General features: G+C 39.4%; 1 protein-coding gene across 5 annotated transcripts in view; it reads left to right on the top strand.

The window, feature by feature from the left end:
* APP (amyloid beta precursor protein) overlaps nt 1-17,131 on the top strand; it is a 195,273-nt gene that overhangs the window by 161,034 nt on the left and 17,108 nt on the right. For all 5 annotated transcript variants that reach the window (XM_059467031.1, XM_059467030.1, XM_059467028.1 and 2 more), the window contains one exon: nt 12,163-12,384. In XM_059467031.1, the coding sequence (XP_059323014.1) occupies nt 12,163-12,384 (222 nt within the window). The remainder of the gene's footprint in view (nt 1-12,162; nt 12,385-17,131) is intronic.

Below are 17,131 nucleotides of genomic sequence, written 5' to 3'. Positions count from 1 at the left end.
GTGTAATGCAACTGGAACAAGCAGTCAAAAGCAGCCTTTGGAGAATGTGTATTTGCACAGGTATGCTGAAGTGACTTCCAGCACTAGCTACACCTGTGTTTTCTCCCCATAATTGATTTGACATATTTTTGTGTATCCAGTAACCTCAGCTTTTCAAAGAAAAACTTGAATTTTCTATGAAGTGGTTATTTACCTTTAATATTCTCCCTTGAAGGCCTATAGCATTCAGTCAAAAAGATGGTTTGTTAGGATTCTAGCAAAATATATATTGTTGCATCAGTGGTTAAAAATACATTAGTTCTTCCACAAAATAGCAGTCCTTCCACAAAAGCAAATGCATTCTGTGTTAAACTTTCCACAGCAACATTGAGATAGATTTTGTATGCTTAGATATTGACATATGGCTCAGGTGGAGAGCCTGGTGAGCAATTAAGACCTTTTCCACCCAAGGACATTTGTTTTTAAAGCATTTGACTAATTCATATACATATATTTACACACACTGAAGTTTTTCTTTTTCCCAAGTGGTGTTTTTTTCTTCAGTCATCACAAGCTTATGGCCTTGACTAAGCTATCCATTTTGCCACTTTGTTATCTCTATAAAATATTCTTACAATTATTTAAATAACATAAATAATAAGATGCCATTTTTTGGAGCAAGGACATTTATGTAGGGAATCAGCCAATGTCACAGATGCACAGAATGCCTGAGGTTGGACAGAACCTCTGGAGGATGGAGGACATCTGCTCCATTCCCTCTGCTAAAACAATGCCACCCAGAGCCAATTGCCAGTATTTGGTCACCCTCACAGTGAAAAAGCATTTTTAAGAGGCTCAGTTCTGTTTGCTAGTAAGATATGACCTTTGCTTCAGCGTAGGAGAGAAGGAAAAAAAGTCCTGGAAATAAATCCAACATTTTCTTTCTCTAAGCATCTCTTATTTTTTGTCAAATTTATTTAACTGTCAAAGAAATGGTGGAGAATTGTAGATGATTCAAATAGATATAAATGCACATCACTGACGCTGATGTTCTGAAGTGCTTTCATTAGCAGTGTACTATTCCTCCCCATCTTTTTATAGCTAAATGGGCTATTGTGTGCTCTCATGGGCACTGATGTTCTGCAGAAAAGACATGAATCCTGATTTTTGTGTGCACAAGCCCTCTTTCCATCTCATAAATATTGTGAGCATGACTTCAGTGAGTAAAAGAGCCGGTGTCCTCCAGGGTGCACAGAAACTAGGAAAAGGATAAATTACTTCAGATGGCTTTGGGTTAAGGTGGCTTTTTCTTAAAGGAAAGATATGGTACATCTTGTTTTCCAATTCAGAAATATAGTCAGAATAAAAAGTTAATAGAAGTGACTAAGTTTATTGAGAGAATATTTTCCTTTGGTTTGAATAATGCTGTTCTGTTTCAGTTGCACCTTTACAAAATCTGGTCTCATGATCCACATGTTAGAACTGAAAACTGATAATAATTGTGGACCTGTAAATAATAAACAAATTTTTAAATTTTCTGAGCATCTGATATTTCAGTGAGTATTTAAATCTTTCACTCTAAATAATTCATCTGTTTTCAGGAGAGTTTAAAGGTGTTGCCTTGGCTTTTTTCAGGATGGTGAGAGCACTCTGCCCTAGATTGATAGATCCTTCTTGATTACCTTATTCTCTGACCTTTCCATTAGTTTAGCCTGAAGACGTTTCTCTTTTAATAGAAAGTTGCCATCCCCACTACAGATCCCACAGGGAGTTCATGATCATGAGACCACTCTGGGCTCACAGTGGCAGCAGGCTGAGGCTGAGACAGTGTCCACTTAACAAGTTCTTTTGATACCCCTCTGGAAGAATCTACAGTCACCTTGCGCACAATGGCAAAAATGCATTAGATTTTGAATAACTGTCCCGTTATTGGTTGTATTCTTTCCTATTTTTTCTTATTTTATTGGATACATGTGGATTTGATCAGGATTTTCTTCTTAATCACCAGACATTTTCTGGTGTCATGAATACAATAGACTGGGAAATTCTGTCTTGGAGAGCCTTGTTTCTGCAAGGAGTAGGGTTACAATTTTATGAAAATGTTGCATTTAAAGGACTGTGTATAATATTTTAAATTGGCATACTGGATATATTTGATTTTAAAAAGCATTATAGGCCAGGATTACCTTATAGCTACAGATTTTCTCATAAACATCCAGTTGAATTATTTCCTGTTCTTTTGTGTCTTCAGTGAAAGTCTAAAGCCAAGCACTCAGTTTTGAGATGATGCAGATAAAATATGTGGTGATACCAACATGTTCTCTTTAAAGCCTGAACCAACATGTTCTTTTTAAAGACTTTTTTTAAGTCTGCTTTGACTTATGAAGCTGTGGCTTCTCAGCCTTTCTCATTAGTATTTCCTGATAATTGCTTCTAGGGTTATGCTTTAACGAGGTCATATGTTAGTTCATTACATGGCAAATTTAAGATGTCGTTTTTTGGGGGTGTTTTTTGATAAATAACCAAAGTCTGAAAATGTCTTCCAGTTGTCCAACTTTCAGATATGATCTGAGAGCAGGTGACTTTCCAAATGCATAGCTCCAGTCAGAGGGGAGGCTCTGGCTTTATAAAATGTCGCCTGCTTACAGGAATCTCATTATACTGAACTATTGGAGATTTTTTTGATACACTGAATAGATGTGTATTTTTTTTCATAAATATGTCATCCTAAATCAAGTTCGTAATGTCCACGACTACTGAAGCAGCCCAAAATTGTGGGATCACAAACACTCCAACTTCTTCTGCTTTATTTGTGCTGTTGAATGATGGATTTTCTTTTCCCAGTTAACATGTTTTGGAAACACAATTGTGTCATTCTGTGTGATTCACTCTAAGATCAGATTCCTAGTAGGAGGTCTTGGACTGTGAAAGAAACAAAGGAATCATCCTAATTCTTACCTGCTGGCAAATTGCAAGTCTCCACTGACAACCAGTTACAGACTGGTTATATTAGCACAAGGTAATAAAGTTTTATATATAATATATTCCAGGGCTAGTGTGTCAGTCTCTGGAATTGTTATCCAAAGGGATTTAAACATTAAAGTCTGAACTGCATCACTGTGGGCAGAGTACCCTGAGGGGGATGTAAAAGAAGCCTCTGATGCCAATAGTGTACAAAATTTTGTTTTGAAGCATAGCTTGCTTTCCAGAAGTGCAGAGGGAAAATTCACAGCTGTTTATTATGGTCAAGAGTACTGTGCTGTTCTTCTTTGTTACTGTTGGGATAAAAAAGGAAAAAATTACAGAGGATATGTGATTTAACAGAATTGCTGGCTTGATGGAGATGTTGCAGTAATGTTCTGTCAGTTCCCATGCACATGGGATTACAAATGATCTGTCATCAATGCAGCTTTCTCCTGCCTGTGATTCTCATATACCCAACTTCACTGAAAAATGCATTTTTCTGAATAGTGGTGCCTGGGCAGGGTTCCAGTTCTTGGTCTGTTCTGCTTCCTACTTTTAGATCATGTGTATGAAAAAGAGCATAAAAGGCATCAGAACTGGCCACATCCCACTTCAGAGATATATTTGGTAAATTTAATAAATGCATCTCTTTAGATTACTCTGGCAACCTAGGATATATCTGACCTATCAAACACTAAAACTGCAGTTAATAAATAGGCAAAATACTTATTATCTGGAGCAAGCACTGCACAGTTCAGTTCTGTAAGTTTGGATTTAAATTTAAATGTATTCCCTTTTGACCAAGGGTATCAACTGCTGATGCCTATTTTGGGCTTACCTAGAAACAGAGGCCAGACAAAGTTAAAAGGAATAAAACATATATTTAATGAAGGGCCTTCAGGTACATTAAGGACAGATGCAGCCTCCCCAAGGGACTGCACCCAAAATGGACAATAGTCACAAGTTTTTCAGATGGATACAAGTTTGGTCTTTTAGCATATCAGGTGTTAATCCTCCAATTACAGCTTCAGGTAATGAAGTCATATTCCTCCAGTTTGCTCCCCTCTCCCCCAATTCACTTTTGTTTATACTTTTTGGGGCTTGAGGCAGTGTCCTTGGATCTCAAGCCTAGAAGGATTGTTTGGTCTGACCAAAACATGAAGAGAATTAACTAACACTCTATATGGAGTTCAGAGTTATACACTAATGCAGTACAGGATATGGAAAATACAAAAGCTAAAATCTTAAAGCATCAGTGCAACAAGTTAATGTTCAGATTTTTATATTTTTAATGGATTATTGAGTGCTTCCAAGATGGCACATCAAAAATTGTTGTGATATTCACAATCTGACCTTGAGAAGTGTTTGTAGAAAATGATAGCTAACTGACTTCTTTCAGGTGTCAGAAAGTGGTAGTTTTAGGTCCTATTGCAGTTTTAAGGTTTTGTAAGTTTGGCAAGTGAATATAATTATTTTTATCAGTAAATAAGACCAAAAAATAATTTATAAATAAAGTAAATAATTTTTTTCAGAAAAGTAGACAATAAAATTCTGTAGTAACATTTCATATAAATGTTTTTTGCAGAGTAGTTTCACTTAGAAGCCTTATCAGGTACTTAAGAGGGAAAGGGACTTGACTTTTTCTACTTTACACAAGCCTGAGCTGGAATAATGATTGCTGATTCATCTGACTGTAATGTCAGTGACAATTGGTCAGGCTGTTTATTTGTTTTAATTTAGACTCTTCAGCCTATTTTATAGCACTTAATAATATCTTAATTTGGAATTAAATGTGGAGTTGAATTTAAACTTGGAGAGTTTGTCACAGTGCGTTCTCTGGATCAGGATGATGATATACAATATATGTTCTGGATTATGGTATAAATTAAATTATTTCCACAAGTGCTTTTTAATATTATCTTGTCTACCTTCATACTGGATTATTTCCATGTCTTACTTGGAGAGGACCTCTCTAATTTAACCAAATTGAATGAGGAGGGGATGAGAGGAAGGGAAAGAGACAACAGGAATTGACAAAAAGGCATGTTGTGAAAGGGAAGAGCAGGGTCTTTCATTTCTGTTAAATAACTCCCAGAGATGACACAAGCTTCAATACTCTCTGCTTTGAAGCAAGGAGGAAATGCAGTTATTAATCAGATGGCTGGCTGTTAAATACCAAAAAAATTATTGCTGTCCACTTTGCTATAGCCATATGTTGAGATTTAATTTTAGTTAATAGATAGTTTGTGTAGTTGTCAGATAATTATGGGTCTGTAGTAATTAAAGCTTCTGTCACTGAAGGCAAAGAATGTCATACCAGGCTTCTAGGAAAATTAGACAAAATTTCAGACCATGAGTTTCATAGCAGGCTCATTAAGTGGTGTGAAAATTGTCATGAACTTTTGCTCAGAGTGCTCAGTAATTGCGCACAAAACTAAATTTGCATTGAAGTCCATCCCTAAGGAAAAGACACTGAGGTCGTTTTGAAATCAATCAATTATTTGGTGATAACTTTCTATCCTAAGCTTTAAAGACTGAATTTTCCTGAATTGGATTACCCAAGCTTTAAAGACTCTTCCATACCAGAAAACCTGTGATGTGCCTGCACAAGGACAGTGTCTCTGTCTCTGTGTGTTAGTTAAATATCTTTGGAGGTTTTAATGATACAAGACAAAATGTCTGCAAGGTAGATTTAACTGAAACATTATTCCATGTGCCAGCTGACAGGAGGAAACTCACTTGGGTTGTTTTTATGATGTGATTCAGGAAACAGCAAAACCTACATGTGGTGAAATAGAAGGAGCAAGAAATGGGAAAGACATGGAAGTGCTACAGTTGTGATTTTTTTGAAAATTTAGTAGAAGCATGTTCTTTATAGCATGGATCTAATTATTGCAGCTATTCTCAAGTTCAAATGTGTAATTTTTCTGAAGTTAGGTTTTCTTTTTTTCTAAAGTTAGGTTTTCTTAGCCATCAAGGTGTTGTCTAAAGCTATGGGATGCTTATTCTCTTATTAACTTATAGAAAAAATATTTTAGGTCAACTGTTTCATGATCCCTTAAATGTTCATTTTCTGAGAATTTAAAAAGGGCAAACTTTTCAACTTATTGAACAAGGTTTTCATACACATAGGAAATTTCTGAAAAGTGGAGGATTTTGGCTGCTATTTGCTCTTACCTAGTGGCGGTATCTCTGAAGGACAGAAAATTAGAACTATGAAATGCTTTTTTCCATGGTTCTTGCTCTTTCTGTCTCCCTTCAGCCATGTGGGAGAGACACATTGCACTGAAAGAGTCCAGACAAAAAGACCTGTGGGATAATTTCACAGGCTGTCGAGGAGGTGAGAAGAAAACTTAGATCTGCTGGTGTGGTCACATTTCTCTGTCAGTGTGGATGTGAGCACTGAAGGTTGGGCTCATTCCCAGTATTTCACAGGAGTGATCTACCACATCACTCCTCTTCCATCATCCTCAAAGCATGCAGGCAACAAAGGCACTTCTCCAGCCTCCAGCAGGCAGCTCACTTTCAGTAACATTCTCATCAGTCTCTCTGCATTATAGTTGATTTGTACTATACAAATGAATTAGTTCAGCACTGAATACCACAGAATTGTGTTTTGTAGCTTGATAATGTTATAATTATGACTCATGGCAGTATGCAACATCATGATCATGCAGTGTTTGATTCAGCAAAACATCTAAAAATAACAAAATACTTGAAATTCAGTAGAGCTTCACTCTTTTTGGTAAGGCACAGGAGGTCTTGTTTTCATATTTACCAGTTTGGGAGAGTTTTGATTCATGCAGCTGACAAGATACAGACACTCAAAGTTAGTTCAAACCTGACTGCATTACATCAGTGCAACTGCTTTAGAAAATAACGTTGAATTAGCCCATAAAGTAAGCATACAATTGAAATCTGCAGCTAAACATGGTTACCTCTTACTACATGTGCTGTAATAAATTATTGTGTTGGTGTTCTTAGTGAATCCTAATTATGACATCCAACATGTGCATGATTTAAATTGCCTTCAGACTGGATTAAGGCAGTTATGTGTGCCAGTGCAAATGAAGCTGTTGCTGTGACTCAATTGCTCTGCAATTTCTGCTGTTAAGAACAAGGGAGGTTGCTGACACTTTTTAGTTTTGTCATTTTGAAAGCACATGCTCAAAAGCAAGTAACTTTGGGGAAAACACATGTTCCGTTCAGACTCAAATATCACTGATGATAAGTGAGGCAATAAGACTCTGCACATGTATGAGTTTATCTGAGCTGATTCCAAGCCCATCTCTGTTGGATCAAATACATGTTCTACCATGTAAATGGCATTTTACAAAGGAAGTTAGATGTTGGGTCAAAACTATGGCATATAATTTGGTGATATTTTAACTAGTCCTAATTAGAGGTGTTTTGTGTACACTTCATTTCTAATCTGGTTTAAGAAGTTGTTTCCTAGAACTCCACAATTACAATTGCTGATTTTAAGGATGCTTTTCAACTAAATTCAATAATTTTGGCACATAATAGTGATTGCAGAGCTTTTCCTCTAGTAGGTGGGCTCCTTGAAAACACAACAAATGGTATAATTATTTTTTGAAATTTTAAACAACTGTGAACTAAATAAAAGTTATGGTTTGAAAGATAGCTAATGGGTTGTTGGCACTCCAGGACAGCAAGAGAAGCTGTTCCATATTAAATTCTTGTCATTATAGCTGTGCCAATTAAAGGCTGGGGAAGTATGTCCCAGAGTTCAGCATTGGAAACAGTGTTGTGTGACAGTAAAATTAGATAAAGTTCTAACAGAACATGGGTTTGCCACTCAGAGACTCCATCAACTTTTGTTGGGATTTGTCATGATATCTTTTCTAGCACAGTGCTATCTGTAAAGATTTGCAAATAGAACTGTGGTCTTGGGGCATTGTAAACAAATAGCTTCTAACAATACCGTATCTACCAGAAGATTTTGTAGTAAATTTTATTTCTTTTCTTCAGTTCTTTCTTTGCTTTTGGCTCTGTTTGCCTCTTTGTGGGATAAGAGAATAGTCTTGAAAGTAATTTGGGTTGGTGTTACACTCTTATCCAGTTCCCCAAACACATTTCACTTCAGTTTTTCTAGTTGCTGTTGTTGAGGACTGTTGACCATGAGGATGCCTGCAGTGAGTCCAAAAATTAGTGAAACTTGCTTAGGTGCTATGAGAAGTCCAAGAAGCATCTTATTAAAATACTAGAAGTGAGCCTGTCTCTCATCCTGAGGTGCCTGAAGGAGAATGTTGAGTGTGTGGAGGAGAAGCAGCAGTTGTGTGCCCTCACACCAAATTCAGAGGTCTGGGGTCCCAACTGAGTGTAGTCTCTTCCTAAGGTCATGGTTGCTTTTGAGCACATGCTTTCAGAGGGACAGAAAGATTCGCCATCCTCTTTTTTTTTCCTCAATGGCAAGGCTTAGCAGAATGCTACAAGGAGATAATAACCCAAGCAAAAAACATTTATTATAGGAGGATCCTCAGAGTGTTTTTGTCCTGTTGGTTTGATGTGAGATGAAATTTTGATGAGCAACCTAGAGGATCTCTCTATATTCAGCACCTAATGATAAGATATTCATAGTACAAATAAATCCCCTGAAACAGTCTGGAATGCACATCCTAGCCTCTAGCTGTGTCTGTACTCCCTGCTTATTTGGGGATTTGTCTTTTGCACAGTGGGGGAGTTGAGTTGGCAGTTGCAGATGGAGGAAATACTGTGTCAATGAATAGATGTATGGCTTTCCATTAGGGTAACTGATGGTTCAAGTGGCCATCGATACTTGGAACAAAATCAGCCCTGAAAAATTGATCTTGGACTTTGCCAGTAGTATCAATAACTGGAAATCCTAAGGCAAACTTTTTTTAGCAGTTTAACGATTGAAGTAATTGTTTGTGAATCATTTACTCAGTGCAGACACAGCTGCCTCAGTGTGATGGATTCCAGCAGTTTCTATGCCAGGCACTTCCAATTTCTCACTGTCATTCAGTGTCTGATTCATCCTGTCAGATGGGCTTGACTCATGTAGCCATTGTCTCCCTGTTTGTAAAATGAATGTGATCATAATCTGCTGGTTGTAATATCTGTCTGCCTCACTTGAGCTATTGTGCAGGTCAGTTCCTTTCCATGCTGTCTGCCCCAGCTGGGTGGAAAACAATGGAGCTGGCAACAATGTGCTCCCTCTTGGGTAGCCTTGAGAGAGACTTTGTGTGCGATCACTCCCAGCCCTCAGAAATTTGGCTGTAATCATGGTATCATGATGGGAGTTTGGAATCCCTCTCTGCACAGCCATGTCTGCACTGTGGCCTCTCCTGAGTTCTGTACCCATCCTGGTGCTGCCCCTGCACTGCCAGAGCTCAGGTCCTTCCTTCCCCTCCGTGCACCATTTGTCCCTTTCCAAGGGCAGGAGCTGTCTGCAGGTGACACTGAGTATGTCGGCAGCAGAGCGTGGACAGTTGTACAGGACAGGCGCTGCCCAGGGCAAAGGAGTGGCTGGAGCACAGCTCCTCCTGCTCCTCCAGCACAGCTCTACCATCCCCTGCCTCTGCTGCCTGAGCTCCAGATCTCTACAGCTGCCCCACACCATCCTCTGGGGATGGGGAGAACAGCAGGGACAAGGGGAGCTGTGCCCCAATACCATTCCAATGCCCAGGTTTTGAAAGGTCTGTGGTCACAAAGATGCTCAGCGCTGTAACACTCTCTTGTGTGGTGCATGATGATATGGTAGTAGTGTTCTCATCTGTGGCACCCTGCAAGGTACATGGACACCAGACTGCTCCCTCAGGCCACTAAAATCCAGCTCTTTTTTGTAAAGTCTTTTCATCCATATCCAATGAAAATTAACATGTCATGTGATAGTGTCTGCACAGAATATCAAGGTACTTCACCTGTCTCTTCTGATGAAAGGACATGGTTTAATTTGAAAAAGGAGTAGTGTAAGTGCAGTTTGGAGACAAAACCAGATTTAACTTTTATGCTGAATATTTAGTAGGTGTCATAAAATAGTACTGGTTTCAATAAAATGAACATGAAACAAAAAACATTTCAGTGTAATTGACATAGGCTTTCTATACTGTCCTAGTAAGTCATTTTAATGGGCAAATTCAATCACAGAATTAAATTTTGTATTTCTATTAGTCTTACCATCTGCTCAAGTAATTACTGTTTAAACTGGAAAATTTATTTTAAAATGTTGTTCTGTAAGATTCAGAACCCACGTTTGCCCCAGAGCTGAGGTTGCAGCATTGTTTTTATTTTTGATGATCTGAATTCCATGTTATGGGAATAGGGTGGCAGAGAATTTTGTCAGCTATCTCAAGGTGGCCTTTGAGAGATGAATTACAGAGCAGAGCCCTACTGCATCTTCACTGACAGAGGCACTGAAGCAGTGGCACCTCTGAGGTGGGAAGGGTCTTTCTGAGGGTGCTGCATGGTTCCATTGTACTTCCGTGGTATGAAGCTTTGTGTGTAAAGCTGGGAGAAACATTTTGCTGAGGTTTTCTAAAGCTGTGGTGTGTATAGAAACTTAGATGCCCTTCATCACTGATGTTACTAGGAAATGGGTGAGCCCCTATGGAGTGGCACAAAGAGTTTAGCAGCAGAGTGGTTGGTGATTCATGTCCCTGACTTGGTACGTGGTAGAGATGTGGGTGTGAAGTAGTGACAGTCAGGGGGTCCTTGATGAAGTGCAGAGAAGTGCAGTCCTAATGGAAGCTGTTGTATCACCAGCTGCCATGTGTGTTCTCATGTGGTCACTTGCTCACTACTACAGTCTCCTCTTATGAACTATTTAACTCTGTGGCACTTGCTCACTATTGGTGCCTTATTAGCAATTATTGGTCTGCATTGCAAGTTCTGACTTGAATGTGCTCTTTGCAGCAGGTTCCCTCAAAATACTTGCAAATAGTATATTTTTCCTACAAAAACAGATGTCAGTGAAGCAGGGTGGATCAAAAGTGGAATTACACAATAGTTTTGGTTGGAAGGGACCTTTAAAGATCATCTAGTCCAGCCCTCTCTGCAATGAGCAAGGACATCTTCAACTAGATCAGCTTGGTCAGGGCTCTGTCCAGCCTGGCCTTGAATGCTGCCAGGTACAGGGCATCTACCACCATTCTCCTTGGAAAAAATTTCTTTCTTATATCTTACATACATTTGCTCTCCTTCAGGTAAAAACCCCATGTTCATTGCTAAAGGCCCTGATAACAAGTTTGGCCCTTCTTTCTTATAGGCCCCCTCTAAGTACTGAAAGACCACAGTAAGGTCTTCTAGGATCTTTCTCTTCTTCAGGCTGAACAGCCTCAGGTGCCTCAGCCTGTCTTCATAGCAGAGGTACTTCTGCCTTCTGATCATCTCTGTGGCCCTCTGGACTCACCCCAACCAGTCCATGTCCTTTCTGTGCTGAGAGCAGAGGAACTTTGATGTGAGAAGGGAGTAGGGAAAATGCAACACACACAACGTCTGAGCTTATTTTTAACACGGAGTTGAAGTCTGTCCTATACACCTGATGGAACTGAAAAGTGCTTTGATTTTTCTCACCTTGCTTCAAGAAAAAAAACTCCACAGCTTAGATAGCAGAGCTTTAGGTGCTGGTAGCTTGTAAAATAATTTGCCTGCTACTACTACTACTAGTACCAGATGTCTACTACTGCTTTTAACAAAGAACTACTTCAGTTATGATGAAGTCATATATGTTAAAAAATCAAATGTTTCTTCAGATTTGATGTATTATAGTAAACCCAATTTAATACAGTGACTGTTGTGGAGATTTAGGATTTAAGAGTTGTGATGAGCTTTGGCAGTGAGCATTTTAGAGGAAGGATAAATTACAAAGACATTCCTTCCTGTGGAGCTCTCACCAGTTGACTTACAGAAGCATGTTGAGATGAAGGGAATTGTTTTGTGCTTCCTTTCAAAGTGGTTGGGAAGAGCCAAGGAATGTATATAGCACAGACCAGTGATCTGTTATGTAGTGGAAATGTGGGTAGGAAACAGTATTGAGCAATTGTGGTTGATGTTTCAAAAACTGCCTTAGCTGCAGTGCTTATCATGGGGTTTTGACTATTCCAAGCCTTGCTATTTTTATTTATTGTAGGAAAACAGAATCTCACAACAGTGAATTCTTACTTGAGTAGCATTGAAAATAGGTCCTTAGATATGCTGCCTCTTTCATATGGTTTCTGCATTGAAATTTCCTTGCAGATGAATTACTTCAGAAAGAACAAAACTACTCTGATGATGTTTTGGCCAATATGATCAGCGAACCCAGAATCAGCTACGGAAATGATGCTCTGATGCCTTCATTGACGGAAACAAAGACCACAGTTGAGCTGCTTCCAGTGGATGGAGACTTCAGCCTAGATGACCTTCAGCCATGGCATCCCTTTGGAGTTGATTCTGTTCCAGCCAATACTGAAAATGAAGGTAAGTACAATAGGGGGAGAAACCACAGAACTTTCTGAGCTGAGCTTTGTGGTTTCTGTTCACATTATTCCCTGATAATTAATATTTTTCTTATAAGTAAGTGGGATAGAGGTTCTGAAATGTACCTTTGGAACTGGTCTGCTGTGTCAGTTATGTCTCTTTGATGGAATAGAAAGTTCTGACTAAAATCTGTAATTTAGACACAATAAATTTCAGAGTTGAGTGTACTTGCCTTCAGAAACAAACCATAATACAGTCTAGGAGATTATGAGTAACAGTCTTATAAGATACATGACAATGACTGTGGGGAGATAGATAAGCTGTTAGATTTGTGCCATGATGAAATGAATGTTTTATTTAAGGTAGAGCTTTTTATTTGCTGGCATAAAAATAATTACAGTTCCAGCATAATCCTAGCAGACAGATAATGTTACTTCACTCCCTACACTGGTTGTCTGGAATGTACTGCAGAAATGCTCCTACATGCACGTCAGTACAACATGGCTAGTGAAAATGTTTTTCCTAAGGAGTATTATATGTTGTTCATGGACTACTTCAATGAAGTGACTGCATGCTACTTAAATAATCCGTGTAGCATCTGGAATTGGTGGTTCACTTAGGTGTTGGAGCCAATAAATCAGAAACCTGAGGGACTTCAGTCATGTGATTCAAGTTCCTCCTCTTGCCTTTTTTGTCCTTTCTCTAACTGCACTGTTTCTAGTGCTAAGTTAATCACATCAGTAAAAGTTTGATACTGCCAAGCCACAGTACATACAGAGCCTGGAACTGCAGAAGTCTTCTCAGGCAAATCTGTGATTTGTAGCTGAACTGCACAGACATTAACATCCTCCTCAAGTCTTTTGAAACGACTGGCTTAGGCTGTTCCTGCCCTCAGAATGAGTTCTGAGATCATCCTTATGCAGCTAGTCTCATTCCAGCATGGTATATGAGTAACTGAGCAACTGGGTGTGTGGGACATGGATTTGCCAGGTCTGGAGTTGGTGCCAGGTGAAATGAGTGGAATCAGAAATAGATTTGCAATCAGAGTTTGTCCCAAGGAGTCAGAGAAGCCTAGCATCAGGCAAAAGAAAGACCTGCACAAAGGTCAGTGAGGCAGATACTTAGCAGATCTGAGAGGAAGGGGAGAGGCTGGTCAGGAACAGGGCTAAAATCAGAGTACCAGTGAGTCATCCCTGCAAGTTAGGTGCCAAGTAAAGAGCAGAGCCACAGCAAACTCAACAGACCCGCTGGCAGGAAGAACCAGAAGGTAGGAGATTGTGACAAGGACTCCAGCTGTGTCTGAAGGGCACTTGCAGCCAAGTGGCAATGCCAGGCAGTGAGAGCAGCTGGCTGGAGCATGTTAGGCACTGGCAAGGGGTACAGATGGCTCAAAGGCTGCCAGGCTGAACCTCATTTTCCTGGGGAAGGAGCTGCAGCTTGCTCTAACCCTGGTGCACGTATCAAGGCTGTCTGCCAGGAGCAGGTCACAGTCTAGCTCACGTCTGTCCTGCAGGAATGTTCAATTGCAGCTCTTGCTCCAGTTTTTTCCATAGCTGAGGCATCCAGGCATCAATTTCTATACTTTTTGCCTGCTTTCATAAAACATGGTGGGGATTAATTGTTTTTTATGTCTTTCCTCCTAGCTTCCAAAATATATTGATTTCAGTCACCAGGTTTAGAAGTTATTAGGTAGACAGGTACCCCCAGACATACCCATAGTTTATTCACAGAAGTGTATTTTTCCTTCAGAAACCTGTCTAGGCTCAGGATCTAATAATGAAAGGTACTTCAGAGTGACACTGAATTCCCACAGGCAACTATAGAGAACAAGGAGCATTGTTCTCCTTTTAAAATGTATGGCAGCAAATAAGAAATAAAACTCTCCTGCCTTGAATACCATTCTTAATTACTAGGCCTGTGTGTTTTAATGCCATATGTGATTTGTTGCAGCACTTATTCTTTCATGCCTCCAAGTTGTTGGGGTTTAGTTTTGGTTTTTTATACCAGGGTTATAGTGCACTTGTCATGAACTTACTGCAACAGTCTGTTCAGTTAGGCCAACCATTATAATTCTTCAAGTATGCACAGTTAGAAGTGGAAATCATTTGGTGACTTAAACCTCTTCAAGTCCTTCCTGTTTCCCCTTATAATTCTCTGTCCTCTACCCAACCCACAATGTTCTTAATGTGAACATGCTAAGAATACCTTCTTTCTTTAGACACCATTTCTGTACCTTTGCCCATAGCATCAAAGAGGAATTTCACAGCTTTGTTTATTTCCTTTGTGTTTGTCTCCCATGTTGTTGTTCCAGAACCCCAGGACTGACTGTGCCGTTTGTCTTCACTTTCCATGCCCGTTTTCTTCTTTGATGGTGGTGTTACTTCAGGCTTTGTCTACCTTGCTTCCAAAAATATGTTTCTGTCTTCTTATAAAATGGTTTGGAAGTAGCAAAAAGTTGATAACAATTTACATACTTTTCTCCTCCTTTTTTTCTCCCTCTGATGAACTGATGAAGTTAAAGTACCACAACCCTTCCCCCTAACATTTCTTGTTATTATTAGTTCCCATGCCTGTTTCCTTCCATGGCCATGATCTAATCCCAGGTTTCACCCACAGATATTAACAATGTATTGGATTAATATCTTGCCATGTAATCTTAAGGTTTCATAACTCCGTATGAAATTTTCCCAATGTAAACTGCATGTTTTTAAGAACAGGTTTTATACAAATAGTTTATTTTCCTAGAATTGCTTTTACTGACTAGTAAGTGAAAAACAGTCTAAAAATAAATAGACCTTGAAAGTCTAACATTACTCAGTATTTTCCCCTGTTCTCACTTGTTTTCCCCTGAAGCAGTTTCCCTGGAAATGTTGACAGGAGTTGATCTGAAGCAGCACATAATATACTGTATAGAGGTCCAGCATGCAACACAAATTAGGTTAACAAAGAAAACACTTTCTGAGAACTGTACAGAGGGACCATGAAAAATGTCAGGAAACTGCACTTCAGCAGTGCAAAATGCATCTTCAGAGGTGTCCCCAAACAAACCCCCGACAGCTGTGAAGCTCTGACACTGCCAAGCCCTCTGGGCGTTTTGCCAGTGACTAACTGGGGTTTGTGGTTTACTCTTTGTGTTTTAGCTTGCAGGTTACAGGGAGCCTTAATGTCTGTACCTAGTATTTCTCTAAAGTGAAATTCCTGTAAATGTACTGTGTTATCCTTATGATGTGTTCAGTTACTCCCTTCAACAATGTTCTTGATAGGTGAGCATCACATAGCACTCCTCTCCTGCTGGTCTGTACCAGCTTTTGATGTACTTTTAATTTGGAAAAGAGAAGTAAACACATTCTCTCTTGCTCTTCCGAGATCTATTAGATAAAGGTGGGAATGTGTGGCCTCCATGAAGCCTGAGCAGTCAGTGTAAATAAATATGTACCAGTTTAGTTTCATGAGTCTATTTGGACAATGCATTTTCAGTCTTACTTCTGTGCACATGGAAGTGTATTCAAGAGAAATACAATTCTGGAGCTCCAAAATGAATGCACTTATTATAATAACATACAATACATATTTGAGTTTTGATTATTGATAAATGCTGTGGTAGGTTTAAATCTTTCCCCTCTTCATTAGCTGTTGTGGTGATGTGGTCTGGTGAGGTGTAGTGGTTTGACCACAGGCCAAACACCAGTGCACTCACAAAAATCATTTACTCATCTTCCTCTGCTATAACTGAGCAGAGGAGGAGAAAAAAAATCAGGTAAAATAAAGCTTGTGGGGTTGAGATAAGCTTTAGGAGAAGAGAATTTAGGGCAAGACAGGCTTAAAACTTCAAAAGGTATAAAGAAAACTTTATTAAAACCAGTAAAGGAATGGTAAGAACTAAAATAAACCTTTAGAACACTTTCCTCCCCCCATCCCCTCTTTCCTTCCCACTGACAATGCAAAGAGACAAAACCTAGGATTCTCAGTCACTTTATCACTTCTAAAAAGAATCTTTCTTCAGTTCATTGTGGGAGGGGAGTCTCCCCTGCTATGCTATGGAGTCCTTCCCACAGGAAGTGCCTTGTAAGGAAAACAATGCTGTGCTAGTGCCTCTCTGAACTGCTGTGAAGGAAGGTGCCTCTGCAGCACCAGACTTGCAAGGTCTGTGAAAGTCTGCCTTTCTGGAGACACAAGTGAGCCAGATGTGCTGATGTGCCTTTAGTTTGCAGCTAGTGTGAAGCTGAGTTACTGGGTTTTATTCAGAGGCAGGAGCTCATGCAGTCATCTCATGGGCAAAGGACATGGGAGCCACTTGGGCTCTCACTGACAAGCATGGTTGTTTGTCCTACCCACAGGAGCACTAAGCCAGTGACACAGGCGTCCTGAGAAGATGGGCAGTTCCATTGCTCATATCAACAGTATCATCAGACTTGTGTGATTTTCTGATGAGCAGTTCTTGATTGAAAACTGTGGGTCTGTCAGATTTCCTGTGTTACTGCATCTCACTTACTGCTGATAAAGGCTCATAGCTGAATGCAAACATTCAAATGAATAAGAATATATGTGCAAAATTCTGAATTCTAAGGAACAATGTAACACTTCATTTCTGAATTTAGGTTCTTTTGACACTGTCAAAGACTGAGTAGATAAGGAAAGCAACACAATTGTAACAGAAGAGAGAAGCAACCAAAAAAAATCTGAATCTTTTAATAAACATTTCCAGTATGTTTGAACTTACTGAGGCAGTTGGCAGTGACTCAAATAG

This window comes from Ammospiza nelsoni, chromosome 2 (assembly GCF_027579445.1).
Source record: "Ammospiza nelsoni isolate bAmmNel1 chromosome 2, bAmmNel1.pri, whole genome shotgun sequence".
NCBI classification, from domain to species: Eukaryota; Metazoa; Chordata; class Aves; order Passeriformes; family Passerellidae; genus Ammospiza; species Ammospiza nelsoni.
Note: the sequence above shows the minus strand (reverse complement) of the source record. Positions and strands in the feature narration are given on the sequence as shown.